General features: G+C 40.0%; 1 protein-coding gene across 3 annotated transcripts; it reads right to left on the bottom strand.

The window, feature by feature from the left end:
• Nucleotides 1–569: 569 nt before the first annotated feature.
• On the bottom strand, nucleotides 570–23,475 carry MYLK2 (myosin light chain kinase 2). Of its 3 annotated transcripts, XM_072110770.1 has the most exons (13): nucleotides 23,307–23,463; nucleotides 22,403–22,544; nucleotides 21,544–21,824; nucleotides 19,545–19,810; nucleotides 13,788–13,893; nucleotides 13,219–13,312; nucleotides 11,862–11,971; nucleotides 9,524–9,665; nucleotides 7,530–7,600; nucleotides 7,297–7,425; nucleotides 6,894–7,046; nucleotides 5,794–5,926; nucleotides 570–2,334 (listed from the first exon to the last, which is right to left on the bottom strand). In XM_072110770.1, exons 3-13 carry the CDS (start codon nucleotides 21,690–21,692, stop codon nucleotides 2,254–2,256), a joined length of 1,434 nt encoding a protein of 477 aa, XP_071966871.1. In that variant the 5' UTR covers nucleotides 21,693–21,824; nucleotides 22,403–22,544; nucleotides 23,307–23,463; the 3' UTR covers nucleotides 570–2,253. The 3 variants fall into 3 exon arrangements, with proteins under 3 accessions (XP_071966871.1, XP_071966872.1, XP_071966870.1); XM_072110771.1 differs by lacking the exon at nucleotides 22,403–22,544 and having other exon boundaries at nucleotides 19,545–19,823; nucleotides 23,307–23,475; XM_072110769.1 differs by lacking the exon at nucleotides 22,403–22,544 and having other exon boundaries at nucleotides 23,307–23,465.
• Nucleotides 23,476–23,716: the final 241 nt, after the last annotated feature.

The following is a 23,716-nucleotide window of genomic DNA, read 5'->3' as shown; positions in this document are numbered from 1 at the left end:
GTGTGATTGGGTAACAGTCCTTCATCTTTGTGGTAGATGTCCCTAAAATAGAGCTTACTTCTACCTAGGCACATGCTGTGGGGGTGGAGACTCCTGTGACAGGGAGGAGACCAGAGGCTGAACTATTCTGAGCAGTAAAATGCTAGGTGAGGGCAAAGAGAGAGCAACAGGACAGGAGTGTGTAAAAGAGTACAGCCAGCAGGGGCCACATATCAGAATATGTTACTCCTCTAGGTGTCCTCTCTCTTGTGCATTGCTCTGCCATAACACCAGAAATGGTGGTTTCTGTGAATCCGAGGCTTCTTCTAGCAGGAGTCACAGTAGACCCTCCCCCCTAATGGCGTCCTCTACTCTGTGTTGCAAATCACATGAAATGTCAACAAAATACATCTACGCCTTGGGCTGCAATATTTAAAAATGAGGAAAATGACAAGTGGTATGCAAAGCATTGTATTTGTATGTAATATAACTTGAGCCTATCAGAACCATGGTGTATTCTTCTTCAGTCTCATTATGCGTTGTCACTTTCCACAGAAATTTTGTTTTGTAACTACCAGTCTTGGGATACATTAAAATTAACGTGTACATTTTTATTTATTTATTTTTGCAATACAATTTTTTGTCCTATAGTGATGCCACATACATTGGTATAGATCTTATTTATTACAGTCATTCTTCACAGTCATTTTGCATTTAAGTTTCATCTACTAATTCTTGCAACACACATTCCATATTTACATGGGGAAAAAAACCTTGTAGGATGTAGTGGTCCCTCAACAGATGTGGAAGTCCTAGCATATAGCTGGAGGGCCATTACCGCAATTCATTATACAATTTTCCTAATGGGCTGCCACTCTTTCAAGGTTCCTGAAGTTGACCTGAAGTTTTTCCTCATGTGATGAGTTGCCTGTTTAGTCTCACTTTTGCGACTTTTCGTTTTGGTGTGCGACTTTTTAGTCCCAAATAGTAGCTGCGAAAGTAAGTCTGGAACTAGCATGCTCTATTTTGGGACTTATTAGGTGAGAGAATTGGATAATTTCAGACCGCAAAAGTTCCACAAACATCTGGGCTACAAAGATAAATATGGCAACTGCGTTACATCCTTGAGGCAGCTAACTTTGGTACACTGCTTGATTCTGCACCGAAAAAGTCTCAAACTTAAAGATCACACAAAAAAATGAAAAAGAACAAAATAGCAGTGATACATGATACCAGGGCTTACAAAGAATCCTATGTCATTTCAACATTTCCACACCCTACATCAGGAATACCCAGTATATCGATGTTTTAGCATATTGCTTCAACCAAATGTGACAATGCATATCCTGCAGCAGCAAATCCAGATATATCAGAGCAGTTTTCAGAAAAATTGTGAATTATATGATCGACCTATCTAGCTCTTCTAATGGGTATAACAAACAACGTGCAAATTAAATTGCTGTAAACCATATACCTCTTTATAACAGCTACATGAAATTGGATTATTTACATGAAAATTAGGATTCAGAGGAAATCATGTGCATAAATGTGGTGGGTTACTCTACCCGTATAGTTTTCTGAAGTACACGGGCCTGGATAGAAACAACAATTATCCATTGGAAACAAACTCCAAAAAGTCATTGTTTACTCTTACAGACCATTGCATGGTATAAAAGATACAAATGGTCCATGGGAGTAATACAGTAGTGGCTACCACCATCACATCTTGACCCTAATGTATGGGGTCCACAGGCTTCCCTCAAACATGAGCAAGCAGCAACTCCATCAGCAGGCAGTGCAGATCTCCATGATACCACATGTTAAATGTACAGTAATAAAATCACAGAAGAAAGATTTCACATGCTTAGTAAGTCATTAAATGTCACTATGTTTTAACAGTGCAGGCCCAAAAAGATGCAAAATGACAAGTTTGTCTGTGCTATAACTTTAACTTTCAATGCAAATTAATGTTTTATGTATGACATCATAGCATAAGGATGTGTAGGTAGTGTGTGTTTTACACTTGTGCCAAAGCAAAAACCTATTTATCCAGGTATACTATCCAGCATAGTAAGATCAGGCCCAGCAAGAGGGCATCTATAGAGGGCCACTGAGACAATGCAGCTGGATAATAATAATCTTCCACCTAGATAAAATGTATCTCCTACAATATTCATTAAAGCAAGTCCACCCAACGGAGGCTCAAAAGGTGAGTGGTCAATCATTATGGCTGTATAATTATGGCTTGGCTTCCTTTAGTTTTCCTTCAGGTCCTCATTCAGCCAATGAGGTCAAACATCCCGAGCTTCCAATCTTCAGAAACCTGTTTGCTGCAGTTACAGCGAATACATTCTTCTGTTGGGAATGGAAAAAAAGGCTATACATGATTTTGTCATAAGAAACCATCTTTCTCACAAACTCAGTGAATCATGGATCTTGCAAATATGCTGAAATATGTCTAACTACATGTGTATTGTTTTTCGTGTGTAGCTAATATCTATAGAACAAAGCATTTTGAAAAAATCCTGGAAATCTAGATGACAAGTCTTGTTATTCAAATTCTCTAATTCACTGTTGTTAACAAAAATACAGCATTTCACAGATATAATTCCTACCTATCAGTCCTAGTGTACACAATATCAGTTGCCCCTGGTTTCTGACCCTGGATCTTCTGGCTTAGGGCCAGGAGCCATCTTGCCTGATGCTGTGGATATAAGGTTTTCTCTGCCTCTACATGTGACCGCATCCATAATACACTGGCACCCCCCTCAATTAATTATTTAATATACTGCACCCCCTTAAGAACTATTTTAAATATTGGCCCAATTAATGAGTTCATTGGGACAATTAATTATAAAATATACTGGGACCCCTCTCCATTAATTATTGAATATGCCTCCCCCCCATTAATTACTAGACTGCCCCTCATAATTAATTATTTCCTATGCTGCCCCTACCATTAATTATTTCCTATACTGCCCCTCGTAATTAATTATTTCCTATGCTGCCCCCCCCCCCCCACCGTTAATTATTTCCTATACTGCCCCTAATAATTAATTATTTCCTATACAGGCAGTCCCCGGGTTACATACAAGATAGGGTCTGTAGGTTTGTTCTTAAATTGAATTTGTATGTAAGTCGTAACTGTATATTTTATCATTGTAATCCCAGCCAGAACTTTTTTGGTCTCTGTGACAATTGGATTTTAAAAATGTTGGATTGTCATTAGAACCAGGATTAACAATAAAGCTTCATTACAGACACCTGTGATAACTGCTACAGCTGTTTATTATAGCCTAGGACTAAAGTACAATAAATTACCAATATCCAGTGGTCCGTTTGTAACTAGGGGTCGTATGTAAGTCGAGTGTTCTTAAGTAGGGGACTGCCTGTACTGCCCCTAATAATTATTTCCTAAGCTGCCCCTTATAATTAATTATTTCTTATACAGCCCCTCATAATTATTTCCTAAGCTGCCCCTTATAATTAATTATTTCCTATACTGCCCCTCATAATTAATTATTTCCTGTCTCCCCTCATAATTAATTATTTCCTATGTCTCCCCTCATAATTAATTATTTCCTATGTCTCCCCTCATAATTAATTATTTCCTATACTGCCCATCACCATTAATTATTTCCTATACTGCCCATCACCATTAATTATTTCTATACTGCCCCTCACCATTAATTATTTCCTATACTGCCCCTCACCATTAATTATTTCCTATACTGCCCATCACCATTAATTATTTTCTATACTGCCCCTCATAACTAACTATTGGCCCCCGGCCACCACAATCTTTTTACTGCCCTTTTTAATAAAAAAATAAAAACCCTGTACTCACCTAAGTCTCCCGGGGCGCGTCTTCTAATTTTTTGTTGCGTCCGGGCAGGAAAGGTTGCGCGGCCGCGTGATGACGTCATGGTGCGGCCGCGCATCCAAGTTCAAAGAGCGATGTGCGCCGGAGTTGTATTCCCGCCACATCGCTCCAGTAATAGTGCTGGAGCTGCCGTTTCCGGACATCGAGCAGTATACAGTGACGGGCAGGAGCTTCCTGTCCGGACGGACGGAGTCTCCTGTCCGACTGTCGAAGGCCGCGGGGGCCCGGCGCTGGCGCGGCAAGCGTTGGGGGCCGGATCGAAACGGTCCGCGGGCCGTAGTTTGGGGAACCCTGGTCTAAACTTTCTTTTTGTACCTGTCTCATCTCTCTTTCTGTGTCAGATACTAGTACAAAGTTCAGAAGATAAATGAAAGTGTATATAAACCTTGTACCCTGATCATCTAACCACATTGTCAGCTCACAGAACAAGATCGATCATAATGTGTCTGGTTGGAGTCCCCACCCCCAACTCCGAATCTTACACTGACCATCAATGAGTGATCAAAACTAAAACAGCAATAAAACTAAGTAAAATTGTAAAGTAAGTAGTTAAAAATGATCTTTATTGTTTAAACATCACTAGGGGATTGAGATTTGAGAATTTTCTTTTGTGGGCAAACCCCTTTAAGGTAGACATTTAATTTAGTTTAGCATCTTCTGCTATAAGAGTGAAAATAAATCAATGACTGGTGGCAAATTTGATTAACAAGGTTATGCTGTTTATGCACCTTTACGAAAGGAAATCTACCAGCAAAATCAGGGACTATAAACCAGGAACACTTACTCATGACCGCAGCTGTGGTCATTTTCTTATATTTGTTATCCATGGTCTCCTTTTATTTAAAAATAAATCAACTTTTAAAATTATGTTGAAGAGCTTGAGCAGCTGTGAAGCTCCAGCACAAAGTTGCTCTAATCATGTCCCCCCCCATCACCAGAGCCCCTCCATCACCAGCCTGATGGCCTGTCTTATCCTTTCCCTGCTTCCTCTTCTCCCTCTGCCTTCTGTAATCTCACATAGTGGGAGGAGAGAAGTTCTCCTGCACATTGTAGCAGCCTGTGAATGTCAGTTTTAGCTGGTAAAATAGCGTAGGCATAGCTGATTTTAAAAATGCCTTTGTCAGCATTCTGAAACATTTCAATACTTTATAATATTTATTTTATATTATCTGGCTCCCTGCCAGCAGTGTGTGGTGAGTCGATAGAGAGGGGACAGCTGCAGCCTGTGTCAGCCTCCTCTCCTCCACACTCATCCAACTCCCTCACCACTCCCCACTTCCCGTCATGTGCCTTGAGCAGGCGGTGGTGTGGAGGAGGAGAAGAATATATGAGGAGGCACACAGGCCCAGCTGCCCCCTGCCCCACATGCCGCTTGCAGGGAGCCAGGTAATGTAAAATAAACAATTATAAAGTCACAGCCGCATGGTTCTAAGAGTAAGTGTCCCTGGTTTATCATGCTTGATATTGATGATAAATTTCCTTTTAAGAGCTAAATTCAACCCAATGGGGCTCATTTACTAAGGGCTCCGCGGCCGCACTTTTGTCGGGTTTCCCAACTTTTTCTGTTTTGGATTTCGGCGCAATCGCGACGGCTTTCACGTGACAGAAATTGGGGGGCGTGACCAGTGGAAAACCTGACGGATTCGGAAAAAAACGCGGAATTTAAAAAAACTAAAAGTGTTGCAAAATCAAGCACTTACATGCACCGAGAAGAACCAGGTGAACAAGGGGGGAACTTGGCACAGCAGCGACACCTGGTGGACATCATGCACACGACCTTAGTGAATCGCTGGAAGACCTGAATCCTCATCGGAGAACGCGCCGCTGGATCACGACAGGACCGGATAAGTAAATCTGCCCCAATAGGTTTTGTTCCTTTGTCTCCATGAGCAATGAGGCTTAAAAAATAATTATAGCAATAAAATACAAACCTTCCATCGCCTCCTCATCATATATTTTCTTAGCTCCATCTGAGATTTTAGGAGACGGTTGCAGAGTTTTGCCTTCCTGGCAAGATCATTAAGCCATGGGTGCCTGAGACACTGAGCCGCACTCATACGCCCACTGAGAAGAAACGTAAAATAATGTTACGCCTCATACACACAAATATATTTGGGGGCCATGAGCTAGCCACACAAACAGAGGCTAATTCACAACCCCTTAGAAGTCTATTGTGCACATTCATGTGAGGTGAGGGACGGTGTATGCAACGTGCCACCGCATGTGCCAGTCAGCCGCAAAGCAAATTATAGGGACGGTCCGTATTTATGGCACTGCCGGTCACTTTTTTTGGATACCAGCAGGGTGAGCAGCGCTCACTTGCCAATGTCCTACAAGCCACAAACAACAGCACACAGCCTGTGGTTTTTGGCCTGTAAAATGCAAAAATTAATATAACTCTTCTAATACACAATGTTTCCTTTTGTGACTTCCCATCTAGTTCACCCTTATATATAATAAGCACTACAACACTCCAAGCCCCCACCTTACTTTCTTTTTTGTGTCCCATTTTACCAGCAGGAGATGGTCTTTCTCCACCCTAAGCCCCCTGTTTGCAGGTTGAGCACATTCTGCCACAGAACTGAATTATGGCAGCTGCTTGTGTGAAAGATGGATCACACCTCTATTACCATTCACAGACCCTTTGCATCACAGAGGATGTAACTATTTGTTCGGAGCCATGACTTTGGAAGTTATATCACAGGAAGTGGCAAAATCAGGGTCAGAAGTAAATGCATGCCCAGCTAGATATGCAGGAAACTACCCCGTTTTTAGCTTTCGCCTTTCTTACTACTTTAACTGGTTCCCAATCACCCTTCGTAGATTTATGGCATGCGATCTTGGTCCCTAAAGTCCACATCATAGCATATTTATGGTAAAGACTTAAGGAGGCTTCCTGAGAATTTTGGCAGTTGAATGTTATGTCCCCTGCTACAGGCAGCTGCAGAGGAGGCGCTATGGTAGAGGAGGACTGCATCTACCATGGAGGCAGGGAGATTGTCATCTGAAAATCTAAAATCAAGATTCTTACTTCTTTTCTTTCACCAGCAGATTGGATATAAAGTCTTTGGCTTCTTCAGATACCAGCTCAAAAGGTTCTTCATCAAAGTCTGCATCTCCCAGTAACACATTGTTCATTGTCTCTGTGTCATTACCACCCAGAAATGGGGACAAGCCACTTACCCTACAGGGGTAAATATATATTACTGACAAAGAAAGGTACAGAAGACAAGCAGGCAACTGTAGTAACACCAGTACTATAATACTGCTCCTGTGTAAAAGAATACAGCTACTGTAATATTACCCTCTATTCTACAATCCTCCTTAGACAAGCATATCATTACTAAAATACGGCCCCAGAATGACATCTTATGCAGTGTCTACCCCTATATGTACAATAGAGTACATAGAAATGTCACACCATATAATATTACATCATGTATGTGATAACACCAACACTCCACATGTCTGTCGAGAAAGAAACATGATCAAAGTTGATGACTTCTGGTGACAGAAATTCAGCGGTCCCAAAAGAAACTTTCAGCTTGTTTTGCGGTTTATACCTATGGGACAGGAGAAGTTGTTTAGACAGCAAGTTGTCATTTATTACACAGAAGACTGAATACTGTGCCAATATAAACTTTAGAGAGCTATGTCTAAAACTTACCTCCGGGCAAGGCCAAAATCTATGATCTTCACTTTGTGGCTTATGGGTGAGACACAGACTATGTTTTCTGGCTGTAAAAAGGATAATACAAATTGGACAAATGTAGACCCTGAGTGACAAGTGAAGTGGAAGACTTATCCACCCCTCTCTCCTACTTATCTGAGTTGTATTTTTCACTGCATTTCTGGAATAAACCTGAGAAGGAAGCATTCTTTTAAATCCAACCTTTCCACTGCCGCTTGAAGTATCAGTTTTCACTGTAGATGTTGCATTCCATTTATGACCAAGAACGTGCTTGGCCCAGACACTCAAACTGTAGTTGCCATCAAAGGTTAAGGTTCTGCATGAACTCTTTTAGCGATAACCTCATATTTTCTGCAAGGAGCTCCAAGTTGGCCATGCGACTGCCTTGTTCCCTGTAGATATCTGTCATTAATAGCAGCTGGGCCCATCCTCTGGGCCAGAGCCAGGACGTGAGAGACTCATAGACAGTGGACAGAAGGCTCCATAATACTGGTGTTATATGTCACTGGATATACAGAGCTACTGTGTAGTCTTGAGGGCACACTGATAACAAGAGCTGTCCAGGACTGCATGTGCAATAAACAGACCCCCCTCAACCAGTAAATCTCCTCTTGGTCCTTGGTTACATGGAAAGAACTTACTGTGAGTTTTTTTGCAAAGGTCACAGGTCATATCTGCTGTAAGCAAACTGATGGAGCACTTCACCTAATCCCCCAGGATTTGTATTCTAGGCATCTCATAGGTGCCTATTAATATATCCAGACTCCTTCACACTCAAGTAGGCTTTATAAACAGGAGGGAGAGAATATATCACTTAGAATCTGACAGAGATGGGAATCAGAGATGCAGGGTTACTAAAGGTTCAGATCATAAGGGTAGTTTCTAAATTGCAAGGTTGTGCAGTTTCAGAGACACACAGGCCTAGGATAGGGATAACAGTGGGTACAGGATGTGAAAGCTGAATTATTATTCGGATTAAAACTGATCCCCTGTAAGGGCAGGAAAGACATCCAGGAGGTAAAAGCTCTTTCAAGATCTGGATGCATAATACTCCAGTCTTACTCATAGTTGTAAAAGATTGTTCTGATTTCTTGTTGAATTACAGTTTGCAGCAGTTACTGTGTATACTAGAGTATAAACTCAGTATAAGCTGAGTTTCTCAGCACAATTTTTTTCGGCTGAAAAAGCCCCACTCGGCATATACTTGGGTATATAAAAAAATAAACTTAGTACTTACTTATCCAATGCCCCATGCAGGTCCTCTTCTTAATTATTGTGTGCTCAGCAGCAATGGGCCTGATTGCACTTGCGGCAGGCTATGACGTCAGTCGCACACTGGTCGCGCACACACTATGATCGAACATGTGCCTGTAGCTCCCGGGCTCTTAGGAATCAACAAAATGGGGTGTCCGAAAGCTGAGGGGCGTCCGAAAGCCCCCCAGCAGCTAACCCTTATCTTTTGCCCCCCAGCAGCTACCCCTCCTAGTCCTTTCCTTGTTGCTTCTTAAAAATAATAACCAGATACTTACCTTTCCCCACACCCCTGCACGAGTTTTCTCCTCTCCCCTGCTGCTGTTGTGTGCTGCTCTGAAGCTGGCAGGCATATATAATAGAGTCTGCTGGCCTCTGCCGCACACAACAGCAACAGCAGAGGCAAGGTGCCAATGTAAAGAGATGGTGGCACAGGATTACAATAGAAGATACAATCTGTATATAAGTAATACAACTGAATACCAATGAATCCGGTTCTCACAAGAAATGATATTACTATTTATTCAGCTGCATGTCTTGAAAACTGTCCTTACTGGGAAGAGATCTCATGAGTGTGCTAGGGTGCTCCAAATACAGCTACAATCCTGGAGTATATATGCAGAACCATAACATTGGGTTCGTTTTACTGTTTGTTAGCACATGAGTGTCTGTCACTGATGGATTCTAAGTGCATTGTATATAGTAATTAATTAACATACCTTCAGATCCAGGTGTAGAACATACATCTGGTGCATATAGAAAATTCCCTCACAAATCTGTCGCACAAACACCATGGCATCCACCTCCATTAGCTGATAGCTGTCATCAATGATTCTCATAAATAATTCTCCTCCCCCTACGCTGCACAACGGTGTAATGTTCAATGATGCCAGAGAAAAAATGGATTGAATACAAATAAAAGAAAGAGAGAGAGAAAATGTGACAAAATGGCACCTAAGAGGTTTGCTATTGTTCAGCATCTAAGACACACACGGTCAGTGGGCCAAGTCCGGCCAGTCACCTCATTTTATGTGGTCCACAAGGTCTTCAGCTTTTACATCTAGTGCCACAACATTCATGGCCAGATCTCAATTGCAGCTTTTGCTCTGTTACACCCAATAGCCCTAGCACAAAAAATTGACATGCTACCCTTAGACATCGGGGTTGGGTGTGTGGACGGCATTTGGAAGAAGTAGAATTTAGGAATGGTTTAGAGGAGACTGTTACATTTACAAATCTATTTATGACAGATCTGTCATAAACAGATTGATAAATCTGCCCCAATATGTAGACCATTTTTGGCACAAAGTATGCCACATTAAAAAAAAAAAACTATCTTCATATGTGCAAAATCCAGGTTGGACTGGCTATTGTACCGGTAAAAACACTGGTGGGCCTGACATCTTTTGGCCCCGCCCCCACATGCCCTGACTTCGCTCCTTCTCCTCACTTCAACTCCATCTGCATCCTCCGGACACAGGTAGAGTTGAATAGGGTGATGGTGCTAAGAGCCATCAGCTCTCTGCATCATCACTGTTCTACTGCTGCAGCTGTGTATAGAGGCTGGCAGGCGCAATGTGCTAATGTCATCATGTCAGCTGGCATGTCACTGCACACCACTGCAACAGAGCAAAAAGAGAAGGGGACAGCTGTAAGGGAACGGGGACAAGGGAGAATATGGTGTTTATTATATTTTACCTAAAAGACATCTACCACCTACTGTAGATGAAGGATTGTAAACCAAGCACACTGACATACTGGTGTGTGCCACCTCTGGCAGGATCTGCTCTTCTTTAAGCTTCATATGCCCTTGTTTTTAAGAATAAAAGGCTTAACAAATTATGCAGATGAGCCTGAGGGGCTCCAGATGCTATTGAAACCTATGGAGCCTTGAGCCCCTCACATTTATTTCAAGAATTTTTAAATCCTTTTTTGGTACAAACCAGGGAATAATAAGCTAAAATAAGAGAAGATCCTGCTAAAGGGGCCACATACCAGTATGTCAGTGTGCTTGGTTTACAATCCTTCATCCTTTAAGTTAAAACAAGGAAAGGAGAATATGATCCAAGGGAAGAAATTTACTCCTCCAGCACACAAAAAAACATGGTAAAATATCTTTGTTTCCTTATTTTATCCATACTGGTACAAATATTAAATCCAATAATACATATTTTTTAATGCAATAATTAATAAAAATTAATAAAAATACATCTCATTTTCCAAAATAATTTAAAAAAACATTGCCATAGTCAGCAGTTTCCCCCCTGTACTCCCAGTCCTGTCGACGTCTGTCTTGTCAGTTCTATTTTTTTGCATGGTTTAATTTTTTCTTTTCTATTGGCTCTTTGCATATTTTCCCCTTGGTAAGGGGTCCACTCCTATCTGCAGAGATGATTATATGCAAATTTTGCACCAACATGGTGCACGGCGCCGAATTCTGGGGAAAGATAGGACATGTCATATCTTTTCCACGGGTACGGTGTGGAGCCACACATGTGCAGCACCATACCGCTCCATACGGCGCCATGCCCCCATTGCCGGCCTATGGGGGACTTATATCCAACATATATACATCGGCCATATATATATATATATATATGTCCCCCAACGGCCGTCTGAATGCAACCTTACTTTGTGTATGATTGTTTAACGATGGTCATGCTCTGTGGATGTTCTGTATTGTTCTGCTGAAAACTTAATAAAAATACAATTTAGAAAAAAAATGAAAAAAAATCTTTTGTTGCGTTTTACTTAGCCCTATGTGTCCCAAAAAAATGCAGCAAAAAATTATATGGTAGTTTGCAAAAAAAAAAAAAAAAAATGTAATGGTCCTTTAACCGACACTTACAAAATGACCCTCTCATTAAAGCCTTTTCAGGTCGCTTCTTTAAGCGGTTAAGCAGTTAAAATTTGTTTCAAGCTCAACAAGTGTGTGAATGCAACCTAAGAATGTACAGGTGATATTTCTATGTAGCATTTGGTGGACCCACAGAATCAATTTCACTAGGCCCCCAGGTGTAACTTATAAACAATGCACTATGTCGTCTAACAGCTTACTATTCCAAGAACAGGAAAATCTCAGTTGGAGTGTCCACAGCATCAAACATCTGGATTAGGTTGGTGTGATCTAACTGGTTCATAACATTTACTTCATTCAGCGCCATTTCCTGCAAGATACAGAGACATCTTCCAATATAGGGATGTAAAGAAGAAGAAAGAACAAGAGCAGCAGCTTACAGATAATAAAGAGGTTGTCTGACTATTTGAAAAACTAAGCAGGTGGGTTGGGAAGGGCTTTTAAAAAAAAATAAAGCTTTACAGGGGCACGGCTCCGGAGGAACGCGGTGCGGGAGATGGAGAGTGCCAGATGAGATAAGTAAAGGTTTATTATTTTTTTAAAAGCCCACAACCCGCCTGTCAAGTTTTTCAAATGGTCTGAAAACCCCTTTAATTACAGAAGGTAATCTGAGAAATAACATATGTTGTATATATTGGTCGTATCAGGGATGCTTCTCAGTACAGCCGCGATGCTGGACACTGGACAGAAGTTACAAGACGATAAACTCACTACAAATGTTCCCCCGCGCTTATCTGGAGCAAATTACAGTACAATTTATGTTAATCAGGGTTTTCAATATTTCTGCCAAGTATAGCAAAAAGAAATGAGAATAGTCAAATTTGTATTTTGCAAATTGTATTCTTCTTCTTAGGCCTCGTGCACACAAAGGTATGTAACAGGCTACAAACAGGAAATGAGTGGCCGCAGAAATAGGTTTGCAGCTGCTTGGCAGTAATTAGTGAGGCTAGCTCACAGCTCCCAAATACCATAGTGTGTATGAGCTCTTATTATTATATTGTTGCTATATTGAGTTTCCCCTTCCTTATATAAGAATTCATCCAATATGAAGCTGCAGTAAAAAACAATTATAAGAATGTGGTTGATGTCATGGTATAAATACTTCTCAAAGAAGGAGATATAAGACATGCACTACTCCTTTTGTTTTCTCTTTCTTTTTTGGGGGCATTTTTTATGAGAATAGGTGCCTCAAGGATGTAATGCAGTTGCCGTATATATCGTAGTCCAGATGTTGGTGCAACTTGTGAGACTTTTGGGCTCTGAAATTGTCCCATTCTTGTTAAGTCCCAAGACTAGCACGCTAGACCCAGAATTACTATTGGAAGCTATTATTTAGGACTAAAAAGTTGCACACCACAAAAAAGTCTCAAAAGTGAGACTAAACAGGCAGCTCATTACATGTATCACAAGGGGGGAAAACTTGAGATACATTGCAATGATTAAGTAGGCAATCTCAGGAAACTTGAAAAAGTGGCAGCCGAAAAACTATGATACATGTGCCCCAGTGATTTGAAAATAATGCTGGATGTTAGAGAGCAGATAAATTCTCATACTTACCCGATCTCGCTCACTCTGAACTTTCAACACTTTAGCCACAAGTTGAAGGCCACTGGACTTCTCTGTGCACATGTGGACTTCTCCAAACCGACCCCTACACAACATTCTAGTTGTTACTTAAATCACAAGTGCCCATGTTCCTTAAGTATGGTTAATATTGATTTTAATGCACTCTATAGATTATTTAGGACTAAAAAGTTGCACAAAAAGTCTCAAAAGCAACTCATCACATAGGCTAAATTTGTCTTATTAAATATAACACACTTCAGTGGCAGAGCTGTATTGCCCCATTGAGATAAAGCCTGCTAGGCAATGCATTATGGCACACACCAGGGTGCAGCAAGTCCTTTGCACAAAATCACAATATTTTGAAGTATACAATGAAAATTTTAGAGTTCTCTACCTTGAAGTTTTTTACACACTCTTTGAACACGTTATCCTGTAGTTATGCATAAAACTGTAAATGTAAATTCTTTAAATCTCCTCAAATTGCTCCCAAAGCCAGACTTAACTTGGAAAGAGTTGCCTTTGTTTTCCTACATGTGTTATACCTGTATAAACTATCTCACCCTCCAAGGATATCATCCATGTTCAAGTCATACATGTCAGTGACATCTGCGGTACGGAGAGTTACCATGCGGTGGGGGAAGGGAGCTGGAGGTGGAGGGCAATCATCTGTCAAAAAAACAAATAGATTAAATTAACAAATAAATAAATAACATGAAATTCCTTTAGAAAAGCTCTGTTAAAAGGTAGAGCATGTTCTAGTCTGATCCATTTTCCCTAACCCTTGAGTACAATGGGAGTCATGGGGTCACAGACATGTGTCCTGTATGGAGAGGGCTTGTGCAGTGAGTATCAATGAAATAATAACATATATTTATATTGGCCATTTGTCATGGGGTAAAAAATAGACTTGCATTCCCGTGAGGTGTAGCAAGCCTCCACCATTTTACCTGACCCTTCCTAAGTACCACATGTATGATCTGGCCACTGAATACTGTGTTTCTCTGTAAATAAGATAGGGTCTTATATTGTTTTTTTGCTCAGAAAAATGGCTTAAGGCTTATTTTAAGGGGATGTCTTGATTTTTTTTTTTCTCATGGATAAAAATCCATATGTATTCTTGAACAAACAAATCAGAATTTCTTTGAATATAATCATATCTTTATTTTCTTCCACAGCATCATAACTCCCCGAAACCTGAAATCAATTGTGAATTTCTATTGCCTATAATAATGGTGTATTCCCTGAATGAGCTCCTCTTGTTCATGCAGCGTCATGCAGCGGATTGCATCTGTCAGCTCCTAGTCCATGCCTTCAGGTGATAGGTTTGAGGGGGGCAGATTTCAAACAGCCATATCTGAACTGGGGCACCAAGAAACACAATTCTAATATCATTAAACCCTGAAATGTGATGTAACTGTACATCACATGTCGATAAGGGATGCATGGTGCTCATGGGCTGAACCTACTCCATACACAGCGGGTGTTAGCTGCATTATTTTAAACTGAGTTGTACAATGGGTAACCAGCGGAGAAACAGGCAGAGGGGGGAGAGGCAGAGGAGAAGCAAAGAGACAGATTATCCAGGTAGCAGATTTAAGCATAGATTGGAAGGGCATTAGAGAGTTAGCTTGGAGAGTACAAAGAAGAATATTGCAGTAGTCCAAGCAGGAGATGATAAGGGCACGAACTAGCAATTTTGTAGACTCTGGGTTGAGGAAGGATTGTATGTGAGAGATGTTCTTGAGATGGAAGCGGCAGATTGTAGTAAAGTACTGGATTTGAGGCTTAAAGGATAAGGCATAGTAAAGATGAGTCCAAGTCAGCAGACTTTGTGGACTGGTGAGAGTATAGAATCATGGATTGTGACTGTTAGGCCTAGTGAGAGGGAGGAGGAGAAGAGATCAATAGCTCTGTTTTGTCCATAATGTGTTTTAGAAAACGGGATGAGAAAAAGTTGGATATGGCTGATAGACACTCTGGAATTTTGGCTAGAAGAGAGGAGATATCTGGGCCAAAAATATAGATCTGTGTGTAATCCACATAGGAGTGGTATTGAAAGCCGTGGGACTTAATGAGCTGCCGTAGGCCAAAGGTGTAAATGGAGAAGAGTCCAAGGACAGAGCCTTGAGGGACACCAACAAAGAGGGGTCTGGTTAAAGAGTGATAGACACTGAATGTCCGGTTTAAGAGATATGAGGAGATCCATGAAAGGGCCAAATATGTGATACCAAGGGAACAAAGTGTTTGCAGCAGGAGAGAATGGTCAACTGAGTCAAAAGCAGAGGATAGATCAAGATAGAGGAGAATAGAGTAGTGTTTTTTTTGTCTTGGCAGACAGTAGGTCATTGGAGACTTTTATAATTTAGTTGGATCTCTAAGTGTGTGCCAGAGGCAAAACTTCCATACACTTTAATACGTACAGTAGGAAAAATAGGGGGAAAAAATGTATAAAAATGCGAAGACTTCAAATAGCCCAACCTTCGCTAGAATTGATATAAAAATAATAAAAAATAAACAAGGAATAAAAATGGAAAATAGTGCCCAAATATTCATATTACTACTTTTCCAGCATTTTGCAACACATAAAAATTTTAATATAAAATGATCAAAAGGTTGTACAGATGACTTAAACTTACCGCCTAAATGTACAAAGCCTAAACAACCTAAATACTAACAACCTTGTGACGACACCAACATGTACCCCTTACAGCAATGTACCGTAACATATTGGTACAAACTCATAGCCTGCCTCCACACAATTGCAGCAGGTTGCAGAACCAATACAAACTACAACTACCTTGGTAAAATTGAATCTTAATTAATTTGTTACTAGCACTCTACAAATAAAGGGGACCACATCCACCGGTACTTTTTTAATTTTTTTTTTTAGGAAAGACTCCACTTCTGGAATGGCCTATGACATGGGGTCTACATCAGAGATAAGAGACTCAGGATATTACAACAGAGGATGAATTACAAATTTTCAGTTTACCCTTATATACATTTGCTGCAGAACAAACAGCTCCACTGAAGAGGGGCCTTTCCTTTAACCCAACACCATACTTTTATATCTTTAATTGGATAAAGGACATTAACTTATTTGCACAGACGTTCGCTCTGAACAAAATGTAATTTAATCCCAACAAAAATATGAGTGACAACAAACTAGAAACGCAAATGCCATTTGGAATCTGAACGTACTAGAGATTGAGATGCTGTAGTGCTGTTACCCCTGATCCTCCTTTTTCTTCTTTTATACCAAGGTCAAAATTCACTCCTCCTTTTCTCAATATACTAACATTTAAATCTTTAGTTAAGATCTAAAGAAATTACCCATTTGTTTAAATAATATGTCTAATAGCATTTCCCCACGCGAGCGGTAAATGACCTTTGTTTTACTTTAGAACTAGTATTTAAATCGGGAATATTGTGGATATAGATAGAAAAGACTATATTGATACGGTCTTACGTATACTAAATGATAAGGGTACGTACATCATTTTGGACAGAGCTCCTACCAATAAGTTTCTTTGTGAATTAAAGAACACATTACAAAAGGTCATACAAGAGAATCTAATTACAGAAGATGAATTGGAACCACATCACCCACATTGGAAACCTTTTACGTACTTCCTAAAGTGCACAAACAAATTATCCCTTATACCGGGTCACCCAAATGTGTCTGGGAATGATAATCTTACACAGGGGATTAGCATTTACGTTAAGCAGCTACTACTTGCTCCCTTCATAACCAAATTACCTTCATTCTATAAAAGACACTATGGACACTGTCACTAAACTTCACGAGTTATTGTCACTTAATTGACATTTGATGTATTGATGTCACGTCCGTATAAACTGCTATTCAACATATCAGGTATGTTTATAATTTTTTGTCCACAAGACAAAATTATATCCAGACAACCAGTTTATATTAACACTACTTACATTTCATTTTATTATAACACTACTTACATTTCATTTTAACACTACAGGCAATCCCCGGGTTACATACAATATAGGTTCTGTAGGTCTTTTCTTAAGTTGAATGTATAAGTATATATATTAAGTATGTAAGTCGGAAATGTATATTTTATAATTGTAACTACAGCCAGAAATTTTTGGTCTCTGTGAAAATTGAATTTTAAAAATGTCATAACCAGGATTAACAATAAAGCTTAATTACAGACACCTCTGAAAACTCTTACAGCTCATCATTGTAGCCTAGGGCTAAAGTAAAGTAAATTACCAAAATCCAGAGGTCTGTTTGTAACTAGGGGTCGTCTGTAAGTCGGGTGTTCTTAAAGGGAACCTGTCACCAGGAGACCCACTTTAGCACTCCCCCAGTCCCCACAGAGCATAGTACAAACACTGCCAAAGAGTTTTTGTATAAAAAAAATATAGGTTTTACAGAAAAAGAGATATGTTATATAGTACCTTTCAATGCCATGTGCACTGTGACTAGAATGGAGCAGTTACCCCCCCCCCCCCCACCTTTGGCAAACTTCTCCTCCATGTGTCCTTTTCAGATACATGAAAACACCCATCACTGCACTGCCTTCTGATCCTCATGAAATGGTTCTACTCTTTGATTGGAGGACAGTTGTGTTAAATTAAACTGATTGGACTTGATTGAGAGATACACACACCTGTCTATATAAGACCTCACAGCTCAAAGTACATGTCAGAGCACATGACAATTATGTGGTCTAAGGAGCTGCCCAAGGAGCTCAGAGTCACAATTGGGGCAAGGCACAGATGTGGCCTGGGGTTACAAAAGAATTTCTGCAGCACTCAAGTTTCCTAATAGCACAGTGGCCTCTATAATCCTTAAATGGCAGAAGTTTGGGACGACCACAACACTTCCTCAACCTTGCCGACCTGGCTTTGACTGCAATTGAAACAAAGAGTGAAAAGGGAGGTCTGAATACTTTGTGTACCCTCATGCTGATGTGCTTTCCTCTGGCAGAATCCACTCTTCTTTTAGATTCCTATGCCCTTGTTTCTTTGGTTTTTGTTTTTTAAAAAGGCTTTAAAAATTATGCAAGTGAGCCTGAGTTTGGAGCCCCTCTGGTTCACTTGCACAATTTTTAAAGCTGTTTTGGTGTATGTATAATTGATTTTGGGCAGTATGTATTTTATGCCTTATTGGTCCTCTGCTTTATTTACTTACGAGTGTTTCATTATGTGAGTACTGCTAGTGAGGGGTGGGTGTGCCAGGTGCCCGGACAATGTCGGAGCCTAGGTATCATGCCCCTGTAAATGAAAAGGTGCATGGCAACTTGAGATATTGGGAGCACTGGAACAGGTAAGTACAGCTTTATTTTTTTGTCCAGCCGCCCCAAGCCAACCTCAAGATCTATTTTTAATCTCGGACAACCTCTTTAAGCCAGTTGCTGGTTAAGGATACTCTGTTCAATTTTTGACTCACTGATAACTCTGATAACTCACTGATAACTCTATGATTGACATTACACTATACAGATAGCTACTAAATCTTTTAATTCACCTTTAGTTTATTGATAAAAAAAAATTGTATATAGCACTGCATTCGAGTCACTGTAGTTGTTAAATAAGAGTATAGTTTGTCTTTTGACAATCAGGTTTTCAAAAGGTTGAAAAGTCCCCAAAATGGAAGCCTAAATACATTTGGTACTCCTGTGATTGTTCCAACCCAAAGAATAAAGGGGAGGTGCCATTTGGAGTTTAACATTTTTTCCTGTTTCCCAGTACATGACATGAAATAATAAAAACTGTCCCTAGCAAGTACAATTTGTTATGCAGAAAACAAGCCCTCCTGCAGGTTAAATAATGTATAATTATTACACATTATTTAGACAAGATTTGATCCTGAAAATTGTGTATTGAAGTAGGGACACCAGTGTTTAGCAGTTTACTGTAGGGGAATCTGCAAAAGGTTCTCAGTTCTCTTGTAGTCAGGGGAATTCACTTCCTACATATGGTACCAGAATGAAGTTTCTTAGGGAATGGAGGTTACATCCGTGGTACTTGCTTTTCTGCAGTTTCAGGAATTTTGGAGGACCTCTTTGTGTTTTCAGTGCATGTGTATTGAGAACAGGAACAAGTATACAAGGATTTCATGGATTAAGGTCCTTCTGAGTATACAATTTGGTGGGTGGGTTGAGTGGCATGGGCCCCTAGAGGGCTTGGGCCCTGGGCCCCAGCCAAACTACTATATTATAATCCACTACTGCCTGTAGTACATTGAACTATTATACAATTTCCATTAAAATCATGGATATTCACACTAACCAAAGCAAAAGTCTCCTTTCAAGTATGCATTTTAAATTCCTCACCTATTATTTGGAAGACATCCTGTCCAATAATGATCACTGGGCTCTGTAGGTCTCTCTCCATCGCTGCAGGACTTAGTGGAATGCCAAATTTAAATCCTGGACTTGGCAATGACAGGTCACCAGCCCTCAATTCCAGAGATGGTCTACTGGGTCCTGTATTGTTCACTGTTGCCAACTTAAGATTAGATTTTAACTTAAGGGCATCCGCTGGACACTCATCATCCTTTCCAGAAGAACCGTCATTGCTGCTTATTTGAATGTCTGACCTATCAGAGAAGACTTTAATTGTGAGTGCAGCAGTCTCCTACATGTGATCCTAAAGCTTTTACAAAACTACAAGTTCAAGCATGCATGGACAGCCACAACCACCAGAGACTACCATGATAGAAAGTGTAAAAACCTTACTGCCCATTTTTCATTGCCTTAGCGGACAAGCAGGTAGACCTTCCACTTAAAGTGTAATTGATCCATTGAAGCTATTTCAGTGTAGGTGATAATAGTATAATAGTAAACTTAGTAATATACTATAGAAGAAAAAATGAAGTTTATCTAAAATCCACATTAGACAGATAAGGACAGGATATTTAAATCTTCATATTCCAAGATAGTATTTCTCTTTTCTGAAGAAATTAGACTATCCCGAAACTGCCTGTAAACAGTTAAGTAAGCTAGTGAGCCCGCTGAATACAAGGTGGGCATTTGCTGCATATTGCAGCAAACACCCACCGGTAACACCCGCAGTTGGTGCTGGCAAAGATTTTGGGTGTAATCCATGTAAATACAGCTTAAATACTGCCTGAGGCATTTAAATCCGGGCGGCGCGTGGGCGCCACCATCTTGGATTTGATCGCCACTACCTGTGAGGTCATCAGGGGGCGGCGATTGGTTTTAACCCATTCATTACAATGTGTGATTTGCACAGTGTAATGAATGATGAGAAAAATCCCCATATGCTGCCATACAGTAATATGGCAGTATATGGTAGGATTAATCAGACAACCTAGGGTACCTAAAGTATCCTAGGGGGGCCTAAAAATAGTTAAAAAAATTAAAATTGTTGTTTTTTTCAAATTTTATTTTAAAAAAACCTAAAAATTCACCCCCTTTCCCTAGAACTCATATAAATATAAATAAACAGTAAAAATCATAAACATATTAGGTATTGACGCGTCCCAAAATGTCCAATATATCACAATATAATAGTGGTTATTCCCGGTATTTAATGCCATAACGGAAAATAGCGCCCAAAGTCGAAAATGACACTATTTTGCCATTTTGAAAAATATAAAAAAATTCAATAAAAAGGCCCTACAGTCCTTGAAATGGCAGCATTGAAAAAATGACAGCACCCACAGCTCCGTACACCGAAGTATGAAAAAGTTATTAGCGCCAGAAGAAAAATTAAGAACTTATTTTTGTACAGGAGGTTTTTCATTTTTGTAAATGTATGAAAACATTAGAAAACCTATATAAATTTGGTATCCCCGTGATCACATGAAGCCAAAGAATGAAGTAGGCATGTCATTTGAGGTGCACAGTGATTGCCGTAAAATCCAAGCCCACAAGAAAATGGTGCAAATGGCGCAAATTTTTTCCCGCTTCCCAGTACACGGCATGGAATATTAAATGAATTGCAATTTGTTACACAGAAAACAAGCCCTCACACAGCTCTTTACATGGAAAACTAAAAAAGTTATAGATCTTTGAAGGGGGGGGGGGGGGGGGGAGAAAACGCAAAAAGGAAAAAGGGCCTTGGCCTTAAAGGGTTTTGCTGACAATTATGTTGTGTTCTAAGTGATTTCTTAGGCCCATTTCCTTTGGAATTGCAAATCAAAACCTACTAGAATATTTCTGCCAACAGTGACTAGTGGGAGATACAACATCATCATTATACTTATATATAATCCTCCACTCTAGATTTCAGACTGTTAGACATAATTTTTCTAATGCATTTTTTGTTCACCTCTAAAAATCTTGCAATGTAATGTCCATATCTTACCTGTTTTCTTCTTTATTGAAGGGTACATTCTTTTGATCACTGATTTCCCCATCATCTTTCTTAGTAATTGAAGAGGAATCAAGGCAAGGTGCAGGTGTAGCCCCTGATGGTCCAGGGTCTGGACTCGGTTCTAGAACTTTAGTTTCCATCAGAGCTTTTGGCTCTCTTTGCCTGTTGCTCAGCAGATCTCTGGAGACCCTCTATAGTTTGTAGCAGTCCTAGTGATTGTCTTGTAATTGTGGTATTATGCGGAGATGTCACAGAAGAAAACAAGATGCTGTCTGAAAGAACATGTATTGTTTAAGGGTTGTATATGGTACATTTTTTATTTAAATTATATCATTTAGGTGTAAGATTCTAAGATGGTTGCCATGGGAAAATACCAAGATAATGGCAGAGAATGCAGAATGTCAGTGGCTCCCCTGGGAGGAACCAAGGAGCCCAATATGATTGATAAGTGCAGCATTCCCATAATCCAAACAATCACCAAACAACATGTGCCAGTAAGTTGACAGCTGTATCTTTGTATCATAGAGAATGGAATAGCTGTCAAATGCTAGTCATAATCTTCTTTTTCTATTTTGCCTGCCACTGATTGGGTGGGAGATCCAAGGGAAAAGAAGTCCATTAAAAAGAGAAACTATTTCTCATAGTATCCAGTTCTACCATGTAAAAAAACACACGCACAATAGTAGACTTCTTGTTTTTTCCCCAAGTCAGTGCAGTACCTCATGCCTTATGCCCTTGCAGTCAGCTTGTCTACACAGTGTTTACTTAAGCAGCCATCATCCTTGTGGAATGCCAAAAACACAGACATAACCATATTCTGAGCCTAAGTTTAGAACATCAGGATTTTCACCTTCTTTACATTGGCATTTATCCAGACATTCCTCCTTAGACTTGGCATCAATTGCATCAGTCAGAAACAGAGCCAAGAGATGGGACTCCCTGAAACTTCAAATATGACACCAAGGAAATGTCAGGAATGGTAGAGGGGTTTCCTAATTGAAAAGGGCAAAAACAATGACACCATCTCATCATTTGCATTAGAGTTTTTAAATTAAAAAGTTATTCTGTACTTAGAACCCTAAGTTAGGTACAAGAAAAATAACGTAGGAGTACTGCTATGGGGTCTCAATTGAGTCCAGGTCCCAAGTATCGCAGGTTTGTAGCATTGGAAAGGGCAACATGCCATCTGATATTACAAGATGCCTTTATTATTCATTATTACATGGCAAGAGCTGCAAATAGGGGAAATTACTATTCACATCCAACATCTGCAAAGTTGTAACACTTTCAGATCATCGTGTTCCCCCTCTACTCTACACTGCTATGGTTAACAACATAGCTGTCAGCATACAACAATAAATACCAGCAATATTTGGCTCATGATCTTGTGCATCGAACTTACGGATAGTAGTATTCTTAGTTATGCAATGATCTATCAGTACACATTTATGCCACAGTTTAATCATCTCTATATCACAGTTATCCATCTATCGATCCCATAAATATACCTACTTTGCATAACTGCACAGCTATACATTGTTATTTATCTTTTTATTTTTCTGTATCCCTCATCCATTATCCACAGTTTATCTATCTATCCTGTCTATCTATATCTATCTTTAACTATATGTACAAATACATATGCACAGAAACTAGTAGTAGATACATTTAAAGGAAATTTGCTTAAAGCTAGGAAACAGAGCCACCTCTCCCATAGATTTCTCCTCTTATCCATTGATCCTCTGCTCTCTTACCTTTATTTCACCATGTTTATGCAGGTTTTCTAGAGAAGAGGTGCAGGATGTGTCTCCCCGGTCCTCTGTGTTGTTGATCTGATTATGAGAGGACATTTCTCGCTTGGAATACAATGTTGTGTGGGTGGGCACAGTATCCTTTACACTTCGTGTTGCGTTATTACCACGGAACGCACCTGTCACACTTGGATGTGATTCAGTGGATACGTCCCATTCTTACTGCTTTGGAATGTAATGATACACAGAGACTGTGCTGTCCTAAAGCCCTGTCCTCATCCACCCTGTGGCTCCATATAACAGCTTGTTTGTCTGCTGTATAGTCACATCCTGCTGCTATCAACCATTTTTCTCAGATAGAATGAACAATTGAGGATATTACTAATGGTTAATGAGCAATGTTAGTACACAGA

Source organism: Engystomops pustulosus, chromosome 6, assembly GCF_040894005.1.
Source record: "Engystomops pustulosus chromosome 6, aEngPut4.maternal, whole genome shotgun sequence".
NCBI lineage: Eukaryota > Metazoa > Chordata > Amphibia > Anura > Leptodactylidae > Engystomops > Engystomops pustulosus.
This window is presented reverse-complemented; position numbering and strand designations above follow the sequence as displayed.